The following is a 14323-nucleotide window of genomic DNA, read 5'->3' on the forward strand; positions in this document are numbered from 1 at the left end:
AACTTTTGAGAAACAAGCAATCAAAGTTAGATAGTTTAATGGGTTCTTTATTGGAGGCGCAAACTAAAAAGGTGAAGTTAGACTATAATTAAAAATCTACCTCCTCATTCACTTTTAGAGCAATTTGTTATAAACTTTCTCAGAGTAATCTTTGCTTAACTTTAAACAATTTGTAGGAAACAGTTGTTTAATTTTTGTTAAAAAAAAAAAGTAAAGTATAAACACAAATTAAAAAAAAATGTTTTCATTATAATTTTTTTATAGTTTTTTTTCAAAAATGTTCTTCAAGTTGTTTGGTATATTGAAAAGTACATTTCCTGAAAGTTTGAATTGCCTTAACAATGAAGAAGGGAAATTGATTTTAAATGATTATTTTAAAATTGCAAGAAAATTGGCCTTAAAGTTTTTTGATCTCAAATAGTTGTATAGGATTTACAAAACCTTTTATATCTCAAAAGTATATTGATTTTTTTTGATCTTTTAAAAGTATTGTATAGTATATAATATAACCTTTGAAATAAAAGCCAATATTAGTTTTTGTAAAAAAGTATTGTTGGATCCCCCTATGCCCTTAAACTTATTTTGTTTTGTAAATGATATTGTTTCAGTATCAAGCTTACATAATAAGATTTTATTTATTTTTGGCACTTACTCCGTAAGTTGCTTGCTTTTTTGCTTCAAATAGTAATATAGTTAATAATATTATAAAAAAATTATGAAAAAAAATTAACAAAAAATACCAACTATTTTTATTTATTCTTTAATTTGAACTTGTCAGGGTTATTTAATCAGGGAAAATTTGAAGATAAAATTGTATTTTTTGCAGAAAGCATTCAAAAAATTAGTTATAGCTAAGAAATATAGGAGTAACAGCTTAAGGATGAAAAACTTAATTAGGATAAAAGAAATATTATACAAATAAATCATGTTCATGTCCTAAATAGGTTGTCCTGATAAATTTAAATACTGATAGGTTATAAATATATTAATCAGGTTGTCACACACTCAGGATAATTTACAATATTTTTAGGTTTTTAAAAGTCTCAGGATATTTTTAAATTTATTTTAAAACTCAGGCTGACTCAGGATAGTTTTTCATTTTTTTAAAGAACTTAAGGTTTTTTTTAATAAACTCAAGACAGATTTTTTCTAAATTTTGAACGAAATTTAGTGAATGTGGTTTCAATGTTTACTTGTTTATAAGCAATTTTATGAAGAACTTGATTTTTGTTAATTTTGAAAAGTCAAACATTTATTTTTATAGAATTAAAACCTCAGGATGACTCAAGACAGTTTTTTTGACTCAAAGAGTGGCAACTCTGTCTTAAGCTTAGTTTTATTAACATTTCTACTATTTTTAATGCTGTATTTCACAGGGTTGTCACATACTCTGGCTACTCATGATAACTTGGGGTAGTTTAGAAATTTTCTTAAAAATTCATGCTAGTTTTTACTAATTTTTGTTTGAAGAAAACAGTTTTCTTTGTAAATATTTGTTATTTTTTATATTTTTTTGGTAAATTAGCTTTATTAGCAGTATTTTTTAGTTGTTAGCTCATATAAGTTGCTTTTTGTATTTAGGCTGGCAACCCTGATGTCATGAACAAATTAAATGTAACAATATTAATGATAATGTATTTTTTGTATATCCTTTTTGATTTATATGTACTATTTCATACATACTTCTGTTTTTACTTGATAGTCAGACTAGGTTGGAATTTTTGCTTAAAAGAGTAGGAATATTTATAAGATATAAGAAAAATATTATAAAACTAGTGACTCTTGATAAGTATTTATATTTTTATTAATTGGAACAAGTTAGGAACTTAGACCAGAAATACTCTGAAAATGAAAATATATATTAGCAGATAGTATAAAATTAAATCAATCCTAGATAAGAGAGCTAGGAGTAATAGCCAAGGATGTAAAACTGATAAAGGATATAGGCAATTTTATACAAATCAACAAGTATAAATAAGTTGCTATACAAGTTGTTCTGATGATTTAACTATTATTGATTATAGTTTGTAATTATACTAAATTGAGTTTATTGGACAGAATTAATATTATTAAAGATATATTTTATGAATATATTTACTGTTACAATATTAGTTTGCTTTATTGATAATAATATAATTACATTTCCCTGCCAGTTAAAAAAACTAGAGTTAAGGTTTTATGGTATAAAAGTTTATTGACATCATTAGTTGTACTTTCTATTTTCTGCCTGGTAGTTTAAAAATATATTTAAAAGTTATACCAACTTTTTAAAATATAATTATATCATACTTAAATGTTTCATTATATTTTTTTCCAGTTTTATTGTAAACTGCATTATAGATTAAAAAATGTATAAGCATATATATAAATTAGTTTATGTTGCTCTGCAACTCTTATGGTGTCATTTGACGTTGCCTTTCCTAGACATATCTGAGTTTTTTGTGTGTTAATCAAAAAAGGTTCTAAAACAAAAACAAACTTTATCTATAGTTGAAAGATATTATAAAACTTTGAATAACTTCTTTAGTTTTATACATAACTTAATAAAAATAAATGCTGTTTTTATTAAGTCAAAACTGCTAGTTTTTCAAGTATGAATATGAAGTTTCTTATAAGTGTTTTGAAATATAAAAATAAATGGTTGTTTTAAGATCTTTTTAGTCAGTCAATATCAATTCAATGATTTACTTTTTACGCTTGTCTCTTAAATTATATGAAAAACTTAAAATTATAGCTGAAGTCAGATTATGCTCAAAAACTGATTTTTTTCTTCTGACGTGTAGTATGGATTAAACTGTTTTTAGAAATATTCAAAAATATAAAATAAATTTTTATTAGCAAACTAAATAATTAAAATGGGAAAGAGAGATAGAAAGAAGTACATGGGAAACAATAGTAAGAAACCATCATACCTTGCCCAGTACCAAACATCATCAAGAGGAGTTCTTATCTCACATGACAGAAACAAAGAAAACGGCTGTAAGTCTGATGCATTCAAGATGCTCAATTATTTTGCCGACCTTTGGTACGGGAAGGAAGATCATTTGAAAGAGGATTCTGGCGATGAGTCCAATGGGAATGAGGAGGATTGTCTTGATATCCAAAAACAATTGGCATTGGAAAAAGAAAAGCGAGAAAAAAGTAAAAAGAAGTCAGATGAAAGAAGATTTAGCATGCAAAAGCATAGTTCAAATAATATGGTTTTTATTCAGTTCAAAGGCCTTCCAGTTCCTCCAAGCGAGTTTGTACAGAGAATTTTTGATACAGTAATTGAGGAAAGCCTAAAGAAAGAGTTTCCAAAAAACATTAGGCAGCTACTGCGCATGCATCCTGTTGATTTTGGATGCAGAGCAGAAATTGAAAAAATAAAAGAAGCTGCAGCTGCATTTTATCCAACAGCACTTGAAAAAATAGATACTGAAGTCAAAGAATACAATGTTTCATACAAGTGCAGAAATAACAACAATCTTGGTATGCATATAACCACTGATGCTGTCAATGAAGCTGTAAAAGAGTCTAAGTCAAACTGGAAATACAACTGTAGGTCCAATGATGTCATGGTTGTTGTTGAAATTATTGGCCCTGTTTGTACTTTCAGTATTGTTCAGAGGTATTCAAAATTGAAAAAGTTTAATTTGAGAGAGCTCATGACTGCAGCTAAATCAGTAAAAGAAGATATTCTATTGAAAAGAAAAGCAGAAGTCAATATAAGAAATGAAAATACTCCTGTAAAAATGAGTAAAACTGATTACCAGAGTTTTGAAGCATGTAATGTTGATGGTAAAATTAATCAAGCTGAAACAAAAAATGTAGAAAATGTTTCAACTAACAAAGATGACTTACATATGCAAAACTTGCAGAAAAGTTTAGAAACAGCATAATAAGACTTAGATTTTACTTGTTTAGTGTGATTATACAGTAGTTATACTAATAGTGTAGGAAAAACAAACTTTAGGTAATGCTTTAAAAATTAGTTATTTGTTGTTATAATTTATATTTTTTTGGTAAACTAAGTTAAAGTTTGTAAATCAAAGTACTTGGTTTTTATAAAAAGAATTTTTTTAAATGTTTTTTATACTATTTTGTCTTAACTTTTTATTATTATCAATGATTTTGATACCACCAAGTAACTTTATTTAAATTTACTAAATAAATGAAAATAGTGAAAGAACAAAATCATTCCATCTAGTTTATGCTTTTAGTTTAATTTTAACATTTGTAAAAATGTTATAAAAGTTTTTTATATCCTTATTTTGTTTAACAATGTTTGTTTCTTTTCAAAAATACGTTATTCTATATAAATAGGTATCTTTAGAAATTATGGGTTTTAAATTTTTAAAATATTTTGAGTTTTAACAACTCATATTCGTCAGTACAAAAATTATGATAGTTATCTATTTATAAATCTTTTGCATTAAACAAAATGATATTTTAGAGTAATGTCTAGAGAACAACTAAATATGAATATAATCATTATATATGTTATATATTTAAATTGATATTTCCTTACTATGTTTTTGAACTACTATAGTTAGCCTTATTATTTGTACAATTATTATCACTATTGCTTTCAAAAGTTTCAAAAATGTTGAATAGCATTATACATACTAAAATAAATTTTGCATGCAGATATTTTAATAAATTTTAAAATGAGTAATATTCATGGACGTATTTTTGTCGGCGGTCTTGGGCCTGACTGCGACGAGAGGCTTTTGGAAAAGACCTTTGAAATGTTTGGAGAAATGACAGAAGTTGTGCTGATAACTGACAGGGAGACAAGGGAAAAGCAGAGGTTTTGGCTTCATCTCATTCAAGGATCAGGAAGCTGCCAATGAGGCAATTAGCAGAATGCATGGAGTTGAGCTCAATGGCAAGTGCATGACTGTGAAAAAGGCAGAAGGTAGGCAGAACAATGACAGGAGAGGAGGAAGATTTTGGAGGTGATAGATTCAGAGACAGAGGCTTCAATGACCGCCGTGGAGGCAGGGACAGTTTTAATGACAGGAGAGGGGGCAGAGACAGGTTTGAGAGCAGGGGCCGCCGAGATCACGATGAAGGAAGAAGCTTCCGTGACAACAGAAGAGAATACAATGATGACTTCCGTGGAGGAGGTGACAGATCTGATGATGATGGTTACGGAGGAAGGGCGGCCGTGGTGGAAACTTTGAGAAGGGAAGTCGTGGCGGTGACTATGACAGAGGTTACAACGGCGGTCGAAATGGAGACAGACACCCACAAAGAGGTTACAATGACAGGTCAAGAAGCCCCATCCAGCGAGGATACGGCGGCAGAGGAGAGTCTCCTCCTCCAATGCGCAGGAGGAATATGTCACCGCAACCCATGGGAGGTGGTAGAGGCAGATCTCCCAACCTGATTCGCAGGGACCTTTCTTCCCCTCCAAGGCAGAGCAGAAGAGAGTACAATGACATGTATGATGATGCTCCTCCCCAGAGGACAGCTTACAGGGGTGACAGTCCCGGAGGTTTTGCAGGACACAGGGGTGGTGGCAGAAGGGGGATGTCCCCCCAGGGAAGGTTTGATGACAGGATGGCAAGCAGGTCGCCTCCTCCCAGCAGAGGTTACAACGGAGGCGGAAGCAGAGGAAGGCCTGGAAGGGATATGGGAGGCAGAAGAGCTGGTGGAGACCGTGGAGAAGGTTTGCTTTGATTTGTGTAGTAAGGAGAATTTTGATATAGTTTCTGCTGTTGTAAGGAACTCAACTTGAGTTTGTTAATTGAATTTCTGGTATGATTCAGTTTAAGAGGCAGTTTTGGGTAAAGTTGTCTGTAGCACTAACCAGACTTTGTTCGGTATCTTTCTCATGGGTGAATTTTAATTTGTGGTTGATATTAAAAATAGTTTATAGTATTTCTCCCAAAGTATCCTTTTTGATGTTTTAAAAGTAAATAAAGATCCTTTTTAAGTTTCATCTATAAGCTAAAATAATATGTGGGTAGCTTCTAATATTTTTTTGGAAATAAATGTTTTAATATTGATTTGATGGATTTTTCAAAATTCCTTAATTTTCAATTAATGTAGGGTAGGGTGGTAATTTTTCCAGAAATTATATTACATTATAAAAAATAATTACTTTGCTTCTCGTTGGTAAGATAAGTTATTGGTATAAATAATTAAAGTGAGTATTTTCCATGAAATACAAATAAAAAAGTATTCCACTTTTGGTTTTGTTTTAGGTTTTGAGTTTGGAGTCTACATTAGGTTACAATTACTACAAAATAATTTGAATTTTTTCAGCTCAGATGCTACTGTTTAATTAACAAATTAGTGAAGTAGAGGATTTATATTCGTCAACACTGCAGATTTTAAATAAATACCAAACATTTCATCTGTTATGCAAATTTTTGAAGTTAATAATTTAATTGCTTTAAATATAGTAGTTTGTTTGTAAATCATAGTTCAAGTATAAATATTTTACATTTATTGTCAACTTAATTACATTAGTTTCTAAATATGATAAAAATATAAGTTATGTAAAAATTTAAAATATGACTGTGCTAATTTTATTGTTAGTAACCTCCTGACATTGTTCAAATTTTAAATAGTTGAAATTTAATAGTTTTTAGTTTTAGTTTTTTAAACTTTATAAACCAGTTTGTAAGTATTCTAAATGTTTGTATTAAGAAGTGATATGTATTTTCATCTGATGTAAATATTTTTACAGTACAATATAAGTATAATATACTAACGTTTCAAAGTTTAATAACTTTTTTAAAACTCGAATGTTTTTTTATAACATTTTTATTCTATTTTTGTTCAATTTAGTATATCTACCTTAAATTTTTTTTACTATACAGCTTGTAGTTAAATGTTAATTGCAACAAGTTTCTACGAAATCAACTATTTTAATAATTTAATGCTAACTTCCATAAGAAAATATTTTTTTATATAATAATTTTTGTATCTGTTTCAATAATAAAGTATAGCAAGTTGGTCAAATCCAAATTATCATTTAAAGTCTGTAAATTAAAAGAGCGAATATACTTTTTTAAAATGATTTATGACACACTGATACCAATTTTTAATACTAATTGTATAATTATACTTACAACAAAGTTTACTTAAATATGTATTTAATATAAAGTTTGAATTTTTTTTCATACTCAAATATATTTAAAAAGTTTATGTGTAGATTTTTTAGTACATTATAAAAACATTTTCTGCTTTTACTCAATTATTCTATTGTATAAATCTCTTTTGAACTATTGATTTACTTGATACAAGTTTCTGTATTGAAAAATCTAAGTTTGGTATTCAGACATATGAACTATTATTAGTATCTACTTCATAGATTCAGATGCTTTGAAGTTTGTGGTAATAAATATATTATCAGTTTTGCTTGACTTGAAAGTTCAAACCCAAGTATAAAAAATCTAGGTATTATAATGAACTTTCCGTAATGATTTGACGTTTGTATTTGCAAAGCTTGTTGAACTTGAAAACTAGAGGTTGAATGTTGCTTAAGATAAAAACATCTAGTAATTCTATTTCAAGCTGTTTAATTTGCAATTGTCAGATAATTGAAATAATTCATTGGCTGACCAAATTTTGCTGTTAAGTTGACGAATAGCATATTGTTTTACTGCCATATCAAAGTATGATAGGAACTTATTTTGATACACAAAAAATTTTAGTTATCCGGTTAACTGAAAATAAACTACATCCTCTTTTCTTTAATCACTTTAATAGTTTTATTTTTTGAGTTTTCTAAAAGTAAATGAGACTTTCTGAAAAGGTTCAAATGTGGTTTTCTAGTGGTTTGAATTAAGAAAAACAACCCAGTAACTTATAAAGCATTGGTTTTGCTTACTTCTTTTGTTACTGGTAAAATTTAAGTTCGAGTATTGTTAGAAAGTTTTGGTCCTTCTTAAATGAATCAAGTTGTCTGATATTAGTAAAAGCAAAAATTTGCACTTTTTACTAAAAACTTTTGAAAAAAAAAACTTTGTAATTATAGTTAAATAAATGTTAACCTTTTGAAACCATAGATTGAACTAATATTGAATCAAGAACTACGTGAGATCAAATAAAAACGAGTTTAAATAGCAGTTCAGTTTTTGATTGATAATTTGACAATATTTGTTCAGCAGTTTTTGAAAATAGTCATTGTTGTTGCAGGCTTCAACAAACGAGGTATGAGTCCGGACCAGTTCGAAATGAGGCCGCAAAGAGGCAGCGGTCCCAGAGATTTTCACGACGAAGGCATGAGAAGGGGCCCAAGGAGAGTCCGTTGATAAATTCCCCTTGTTTGAAACTTCTAGCCCGCTTTTCGTGTAGCCAATATGTTTATTGTACAGAGTTTATACTTGATAATTTGGATTTTCTACATTCTCGACTTAGTTTGTAACATTTGGTAATAAAACATTTTGCGTTGAAAATTGAGAGTTGTTTTTGATTATTAACATGGTCACTTTGGTCTGGAAAATAGTTTGACTAATCAGAAAGACCTTGCAAGTAACATGGTTTAACAGTTAAATATTTGAAAGCTGCAAAATTTTTACTAAATAGAATTGAACAGCTTCACGAGAAGCTTAGATTAGCATCCTGCAATTTGTACTTATCCTTAACCAACAAAACTATAGTTGAACACATAATAATTTTGGTAAGTAATATTTTGTTACAGTCTAATTTGATGGTTGTGATTTGGATAACTATTTTAAAGAACAACTTTGAAAATATATAATACCAGAATTGATACTTAAATAGAAAAAAATATGGTAAAAAGGTAAGTAAATCATATATAATACGTAAAGGAATTAAAATATATAGTATATTATTTTCAAACTAATAAAAGCTTAAAAATAGGTTAAATGTAAGAGTTCATTACAAAACTCTTAAAGCTACATGGTTTAAGTTTTATCTATTTTATATTTTTGTTGCTTAAGTAATAAAACATCTGATTGCAATTAAATAACTTTTATAGAGTTTAACATTTGAATTCACGTATAAAACTCTACTTAAGTTTTGTTTATATGAGTGCATAAATATATTTATATAGGCTTCTTAAGTGTGTAGCTCTCTCGTAGTTGGTTGCCTAACTCTCAAAATATATGAGTCTATTTATTTAAGTTTAAACCTATAGTTGATTTTTATAGTGCTAAATGGTAAAATTTTTAAAAAGAAGCCATCACTGTTGTTTTAAAAAGCAAGATTTAAACTTAATTTAAGAATTAGTTGTTTAATGACTTTTTGGTTGTGGAAGATATTTGGTAAGAAGATAACTAAGTAAAGAACAATAAAATAAAGCGTTTCTGCAAGCTCAACTAACAAATAAAATTTAAACTTTTTCTAAAACATTTTTGCTATCCCTAAAACTATGCGAAATTTTGTTAGTAAATAAGAAAATGTTTCTGGTGAGATGTCTGAACATCAACTGACATCGAAATGATCATTAACAACAGTGTTTGCTTTTATATGAAATTCGGGGTTGCCACAAACTCAAGATAACTCCAGATATTTTTGAAAATCTCAGGATAAATTAGTATGTTATGAATTTTATAAAGCTCAGGATAGTTTTGTTTTCTTTTTCTACTAAAAACTAAGGATAGTATTAAGATTTTATAAAAATCTCATGAAAGATTTTTTCTAGATCTTGAATGAGATTTAGTTGATTCAGCTTTGATATTTTATTATTTATATAACTAGTTTTATTCCAATAACTAGATTTTTATTGATTTTGAAATGCTTTTTTGATTTTTCTTATCCTTTCGGCTAGCTCTTCACTACTCTTAGAAATAACAACAAAACACCGTTAAAGAAGTATTATATAATCTTTTTAGTATTTTTATACTACAAAACAATTTTTTTCACCTTAAATGTCGTTTTATTCTAAAATAGGATAAACAATTCTAAGCTTTAAACAACCTAAAAGAATTTATAAGCAACCAGTGGCCACCCTAAATTATTCATCAATTAGAACTAATTAGGAATTTCAATCATATATATTATAAGAATGAAAGTGTTCTAGCCAAAGGCATATATCAAAATCAGTTGTGATTAATAGAGGTAGAAGTAACAGAAAGTAAAACTTATTTAGGATAATAGAAGTTGTATACAAATTAAGTAAAGTTTAAAAAAAAGTTTTTCGATGAGTAATTTTTTTTTGTTATGTGTACGTAAGTATGTTGAAATATTAGGTCATTTTAGCTGGAAACCTGGAATTGAAAGTTTATTTGAAATAAATAATGGAAAATACTGGTGAATATTTCTGAAATAAATATGGAAAAGATTAAAATTTGTTACAAAATAATATAAAAACCTTGAGTATCATTTAACAAATAAGTAAGCATCTTTATTAAGTTTAAGAATAATTGAAGAGTTAATTTTCTTAAGAAACTGATTTAAAGCAGCATTATAAGATCCTTGTAGCAAATTTAAACTACCAAAAATATATTTTTACCTTAGTCAGATTTTTGATAAAAAGAAACAAGAAATCTGTACTCAAACCCGGAAAAAATCAACACAAAAATTATGGTTGCTTAAAAATGGGTAGTATTACTTCCTTTAAAAATTTTTGCCTTATATCCTCGGAATATATTTTTATGTTCTTTTTTTTCAAATTCTTTTAAATTAATTAAATTCTAATTCAGTTAATTTTTTAAAATAATTTTTTTGAAACTAATTTAGGTAAAAAAAGTTTTTCTATTTTTTAACTTTTAATTGCTTATTACTAAACGTAAATAAAATTACTACCAAAACTTGTTTAGTTATGGAAGTTTTTGTTTTATAAAATCTTTTGTTTTGTAAATGATTGTGCAATCTTTTGTAAAAAAGTTTAAACATCATTGATTTATAACGAAGAATTGATTAAAATTAGTGTAGATGTTTCATAAACATGTTTAAATAGTAGGACTTGTTAATATGTAACCAATTTGGTTCTTAAAATATACTCTTAAATAAACATATGAGCTCAATTTTAATTTACAGTAAAGTTTGTGGATAAATTTATTATAAGAATTCTATAGAAAGTTGTTTTTCAACTTTAAATCATTAGTTGATATTTTTTTGTAAATTAGAAAAAAATATTATTCTTGAAACAAACAAACTGATCAAAAATGTTTAGCAGCAGAATTGGCTACATCAAGAAAAAAGAAAAACTGATTTTTTGAATGATATAGAAAAATATTACTTTAGCATTGTGTTCACTAAACTTTTTACTGTGCAATAGTTTTCTTTGTAATTTTTTTAAGCATTAGTTTTGAAATATAAATTATTTTCTGTTAGTTTTTTTAAGGTAATTACAAAATAAATTTATTCAAAATACTTTGTTTTACTAAAATAAATCAAAGGTCACATTGATTATGCTTAAATTAGTTGCATTTTAATTAAGTGGTGTGAAAAAGCTTTATACTTAAACATATTTTGCTTCTTTTGTTAACAATTTTTAATTACTTTTAAGTTAATATTCCTAGTAAATTTATTCTACTTGGGATGTTGAAGATGCTAACTTATGATGCATATTTTTTTTATATAAATGTAAATTTTTTTTACATACTTAATTTTCAAAAATGAATGTAGCGATTTTAAATAGCTTATTATAATCATTTAGTTAGATGACGTTTTTTTTAAAAACAATTTGTTTTAATACTTTAATTTTTGTGATAAATATTTTATCGGAATAATTGTTTAAATATATTTGCTTAAAACTCAAGGTATCTCATTTGATTTTTTTTTTTTAACTAATTCACATATTGTTTTTAAGTATAGAACCTCAACTAAAGTTTGTACTCCAAAACTAAAGTTTATCTATCAGAAAGCTATTGATTTTTACAATTTACTTAAGATACTTTTCTTATTATTAGTAGTATCATTTATATCTTTGTAAAATAAGTTAGTAACCTTAGGTTACCAAGCTTTACAAAAAGTAAGTGATTAAAATAAGCTGACTTTTAATTTTCAGCTCAATAAGTTCTTCAAACATCAAAATACAACTTTTGCAAAATTATAGATGGTTTGATGATACCTTCATGCAACCTAATTTTAATTTTTTGTAAACGACTCCAATGCAAGTTAGCCTTTAGATATTTTTTTGGGTGTTTGCATTAGGTTTGTTTCAGAAAATCAAGATTAGCCAGCATGAAATTCGTTTTTAAACCATCTAAAATTTGGCCCAGGTAGTTTTTATTTTATTTGCCACATGTAAAATATTTTTGAGCTGAAAACTCAAATGTCGCCGTTTTTTAAGCACCCTAATGTCGAACCTTGAATACATACATTTTCAGTAGAAAAAAAGTTTTCGGAATTTAAAAACATAATCTTAAAATACAGGTTTAATAAACAGTTTAATAAATGCATATTTAGAACATTAATGTTGCTCATAAAATATGATGATATTGGTATAGAAACATATGGTTAGTTGTGTTAAGTAGTTTTTTGTTTAAAAACTATGCTAATAAAACTTATTACTGGTTGTATTTAAGAGCAATGTAAATAATGTGTAAAGTTTACAAGCCTTCGATTTTTATGTAGACTTTAGAATTAAACAGTCTTGAAACTGGTATAGTTTTTTTAAAATTACATGAAGTTTATTTAGTTGAACTTCCTTGAAGATTTTTTTTGACTTTGCCGTGAACTTAAACATAGAATTTCTGTTATAAAATTTAACTTTTCATCTTTTTTCCCTACTGTTTAGAGTTAGTAAATTAATTTTCAAAATACTATAGCAAGTATTAGAAACAAAATGAATAGTTCAACAGAAATTGATAGCTTGTAAGCACGATTAGTAAAAAATTATAAGATTTGATTTTCAATTACATACAAGTTTGGCAATCTAATGCTTTGTGACACACCTAATACTGGAATAACCTATGCTTTTTCCACAAGTGTTCAGATTTCAATACATAACAAAATACTTGAAGAAGTTAAAATATTTTTTTTTTTTTTTATGATTAGAAATAGTTGAACTTTTTTAAATGTCTTATTTTAGAATCGAATGGTCTATTAAACGACAAAAAATCAAGTGTTCAAAAGTTTTGGCTCAAAGAAAAAATCTTTCGGTTGTCGAGTCGTATACCACGGATACAGTTTAATGTCTTTTCCAGGACAAAAATATCACACTGAAACTATTTCAACGCGTTTTAAATAAAATCATTATTATCGTTTTTTCTTAATAAACTTCTTTAACAGTTTTTTTAACGTTTTGTTTTGCTACTGGTTTTAATTTAAAAAATATTTTTAAATTACTTATTTTTTAACTTTGAAATATGTAACTATTTTGTTTAGCAGAATCAAGTTGCTAAAGCTGTTTTTAGAATGCGTGTCTGTACAGCAACTTTTCCATCTTGTATACAAAAAACTTTTTTTTATAAAAATGAATGCGTATTAGAATAGAAAAGCAATGAAGCGTTTTTCCACTCATCTCATAACTGTATACACATTGCAGAAATAAAATAATTAAAACAATGAACATACTGAGCAAAGTGAGGCTGGTGCAAGCCGACATAACGACGTTGAAAGTGGACTGCATCGTCAACGCGGCCAACGAAACGCTGCTCGGCCTGGGCAGGAACAAGCGCCGCTACAAGGGAATAGCCGAAGCGATCAGGCTGGCGGCCGGAGACGAAATCGTGGACGAGTGCGAGCGGCTGAGCAACACGGGAGGGTGCAGGACCGGGCAGGCCGTCATCACCGGAGGCTACAAGCTGCCGGCGAAGCGCGTGATACACGCCGTCGGGCCGCGCAAGAAGACGACGGGAATCAACTTCAAGCTGCTGGCGAGCGCGTACAGGAGCAGCTTGGAAGTGATGAGGGAGAGCGGGATGAGGAGCGTCGCGTTCTGCTGCATCTCGACGGGCCTCTTCGGCCACCCCAACGAGAGGTCGGCGGAGGTGGCGTTCGAAACCGTGTGCAAGTGGTTGGAGCGGAACTGGGGCGACGTGGACGAAGTCGTGTTTTGCACCTGGCTCGACAAGGACCACGCCATTTACAAGAACCTGATCGCTCAAAAAATCAAGCTTCAGCTGCAAAGCAGTGATGACTTATTTTAGTGGCAGTTGTATATATTTGAACATTAGGTAATAAATTATTAGTCAAAAAAGTTCGACTAATGCTTTTTTTTTTATAACACTTATTTCTAAAAAACTAGTAATGTTTTAATGTACTTACAAGTAAATGTGTTAGCTAGTCAACTATTAAAAAAAATCAATATACGGATTTAACTAGTAAAGTCAATAAAACTAGAGAAACTACTCCATTTTAAATTCAACAAATTAATGCGTTTTTTATCAATACTTTATATTAAAAAACACTAGAAATTAAATAGCTAAAAAATAACTTAGAAGAAATAACATGTGCAAAAAAATCTACA

General features: G+C 28.2%; 3 protein-coding genes and 1 pseudogene across 3 annotated transcripts; all 4 read left to right on the forward strand.

Moving 5' to 3' along the window:
• The first annotated feature begins 2855 nt into the window (after positions 1 to 2855).
• Positions 2856 to 3881, forward strand: LOC145846758 (THUMP domain-containing protein 1-like). The gene has a single exon (XM_082953374.1). The coding sequence runs from the start codon at positions 2856 to 2858 to the stop codon at positions 3879 to 3881; it is 1026 nt and encodes a 341-aa protein (XP_082809500.1).
• Positions 3882 to 4649: 768 nt separating this feature from the next.
• LOC145846759 (uncharacterized) lies at positions 4650 to 5087 on the forward strand. The gene is given in 2 exon segments (XM_082953375.1): positions 4650 to 4778; positions 4780 to 5087. Coding segments are annotated over 2 exon segments (294 nt in total). The 3' UTR covers positions 4945 to 5087.
• Positions 4968 to 8582, forward strand: LOC145846760 (uncharacterized). Its single transcript, XM_082953376.1, has 3 exons — positions 4968 to 5111; positions 5146 to 5656; positions 8137 to 8582. Exons 1-3 carry the CDS (start codon positions 4968 to 4970, stop codon positions 8250 to 8252), a joined length of 771 nt encoding a protein of 256 aa, XP_082809502.1. The 3' UTR covers positions 8253 to 8582.
• Positions 8583 to 13418: 4836 nt separating this feature from the next.
• LOC145846761 (ADP-ribose glycohydrolase MACROD1 pseudogene) lies at positions 13419 to 14003 on the forward strand (annotated as a pseudogene).
• Positions 14004 to 14323: the final 320 nt, after the last annotated feature.

This window comes from Thalia democratica, unplaced genomic scaffold (assembly GCF_965202585.1).
Source record: "Thalia democratica unplaced genomic scaffold, ktThaDemo2.hap1.1 HAP1_SCAFFOLD_609, whole genome shotgun sequence".
Classification (NCBI taxonomy): Eukaryota; Metazoa; Chordata; class Thaliacea; order Salpida; family Salpidae; genus Thalia; species Thalia democratica.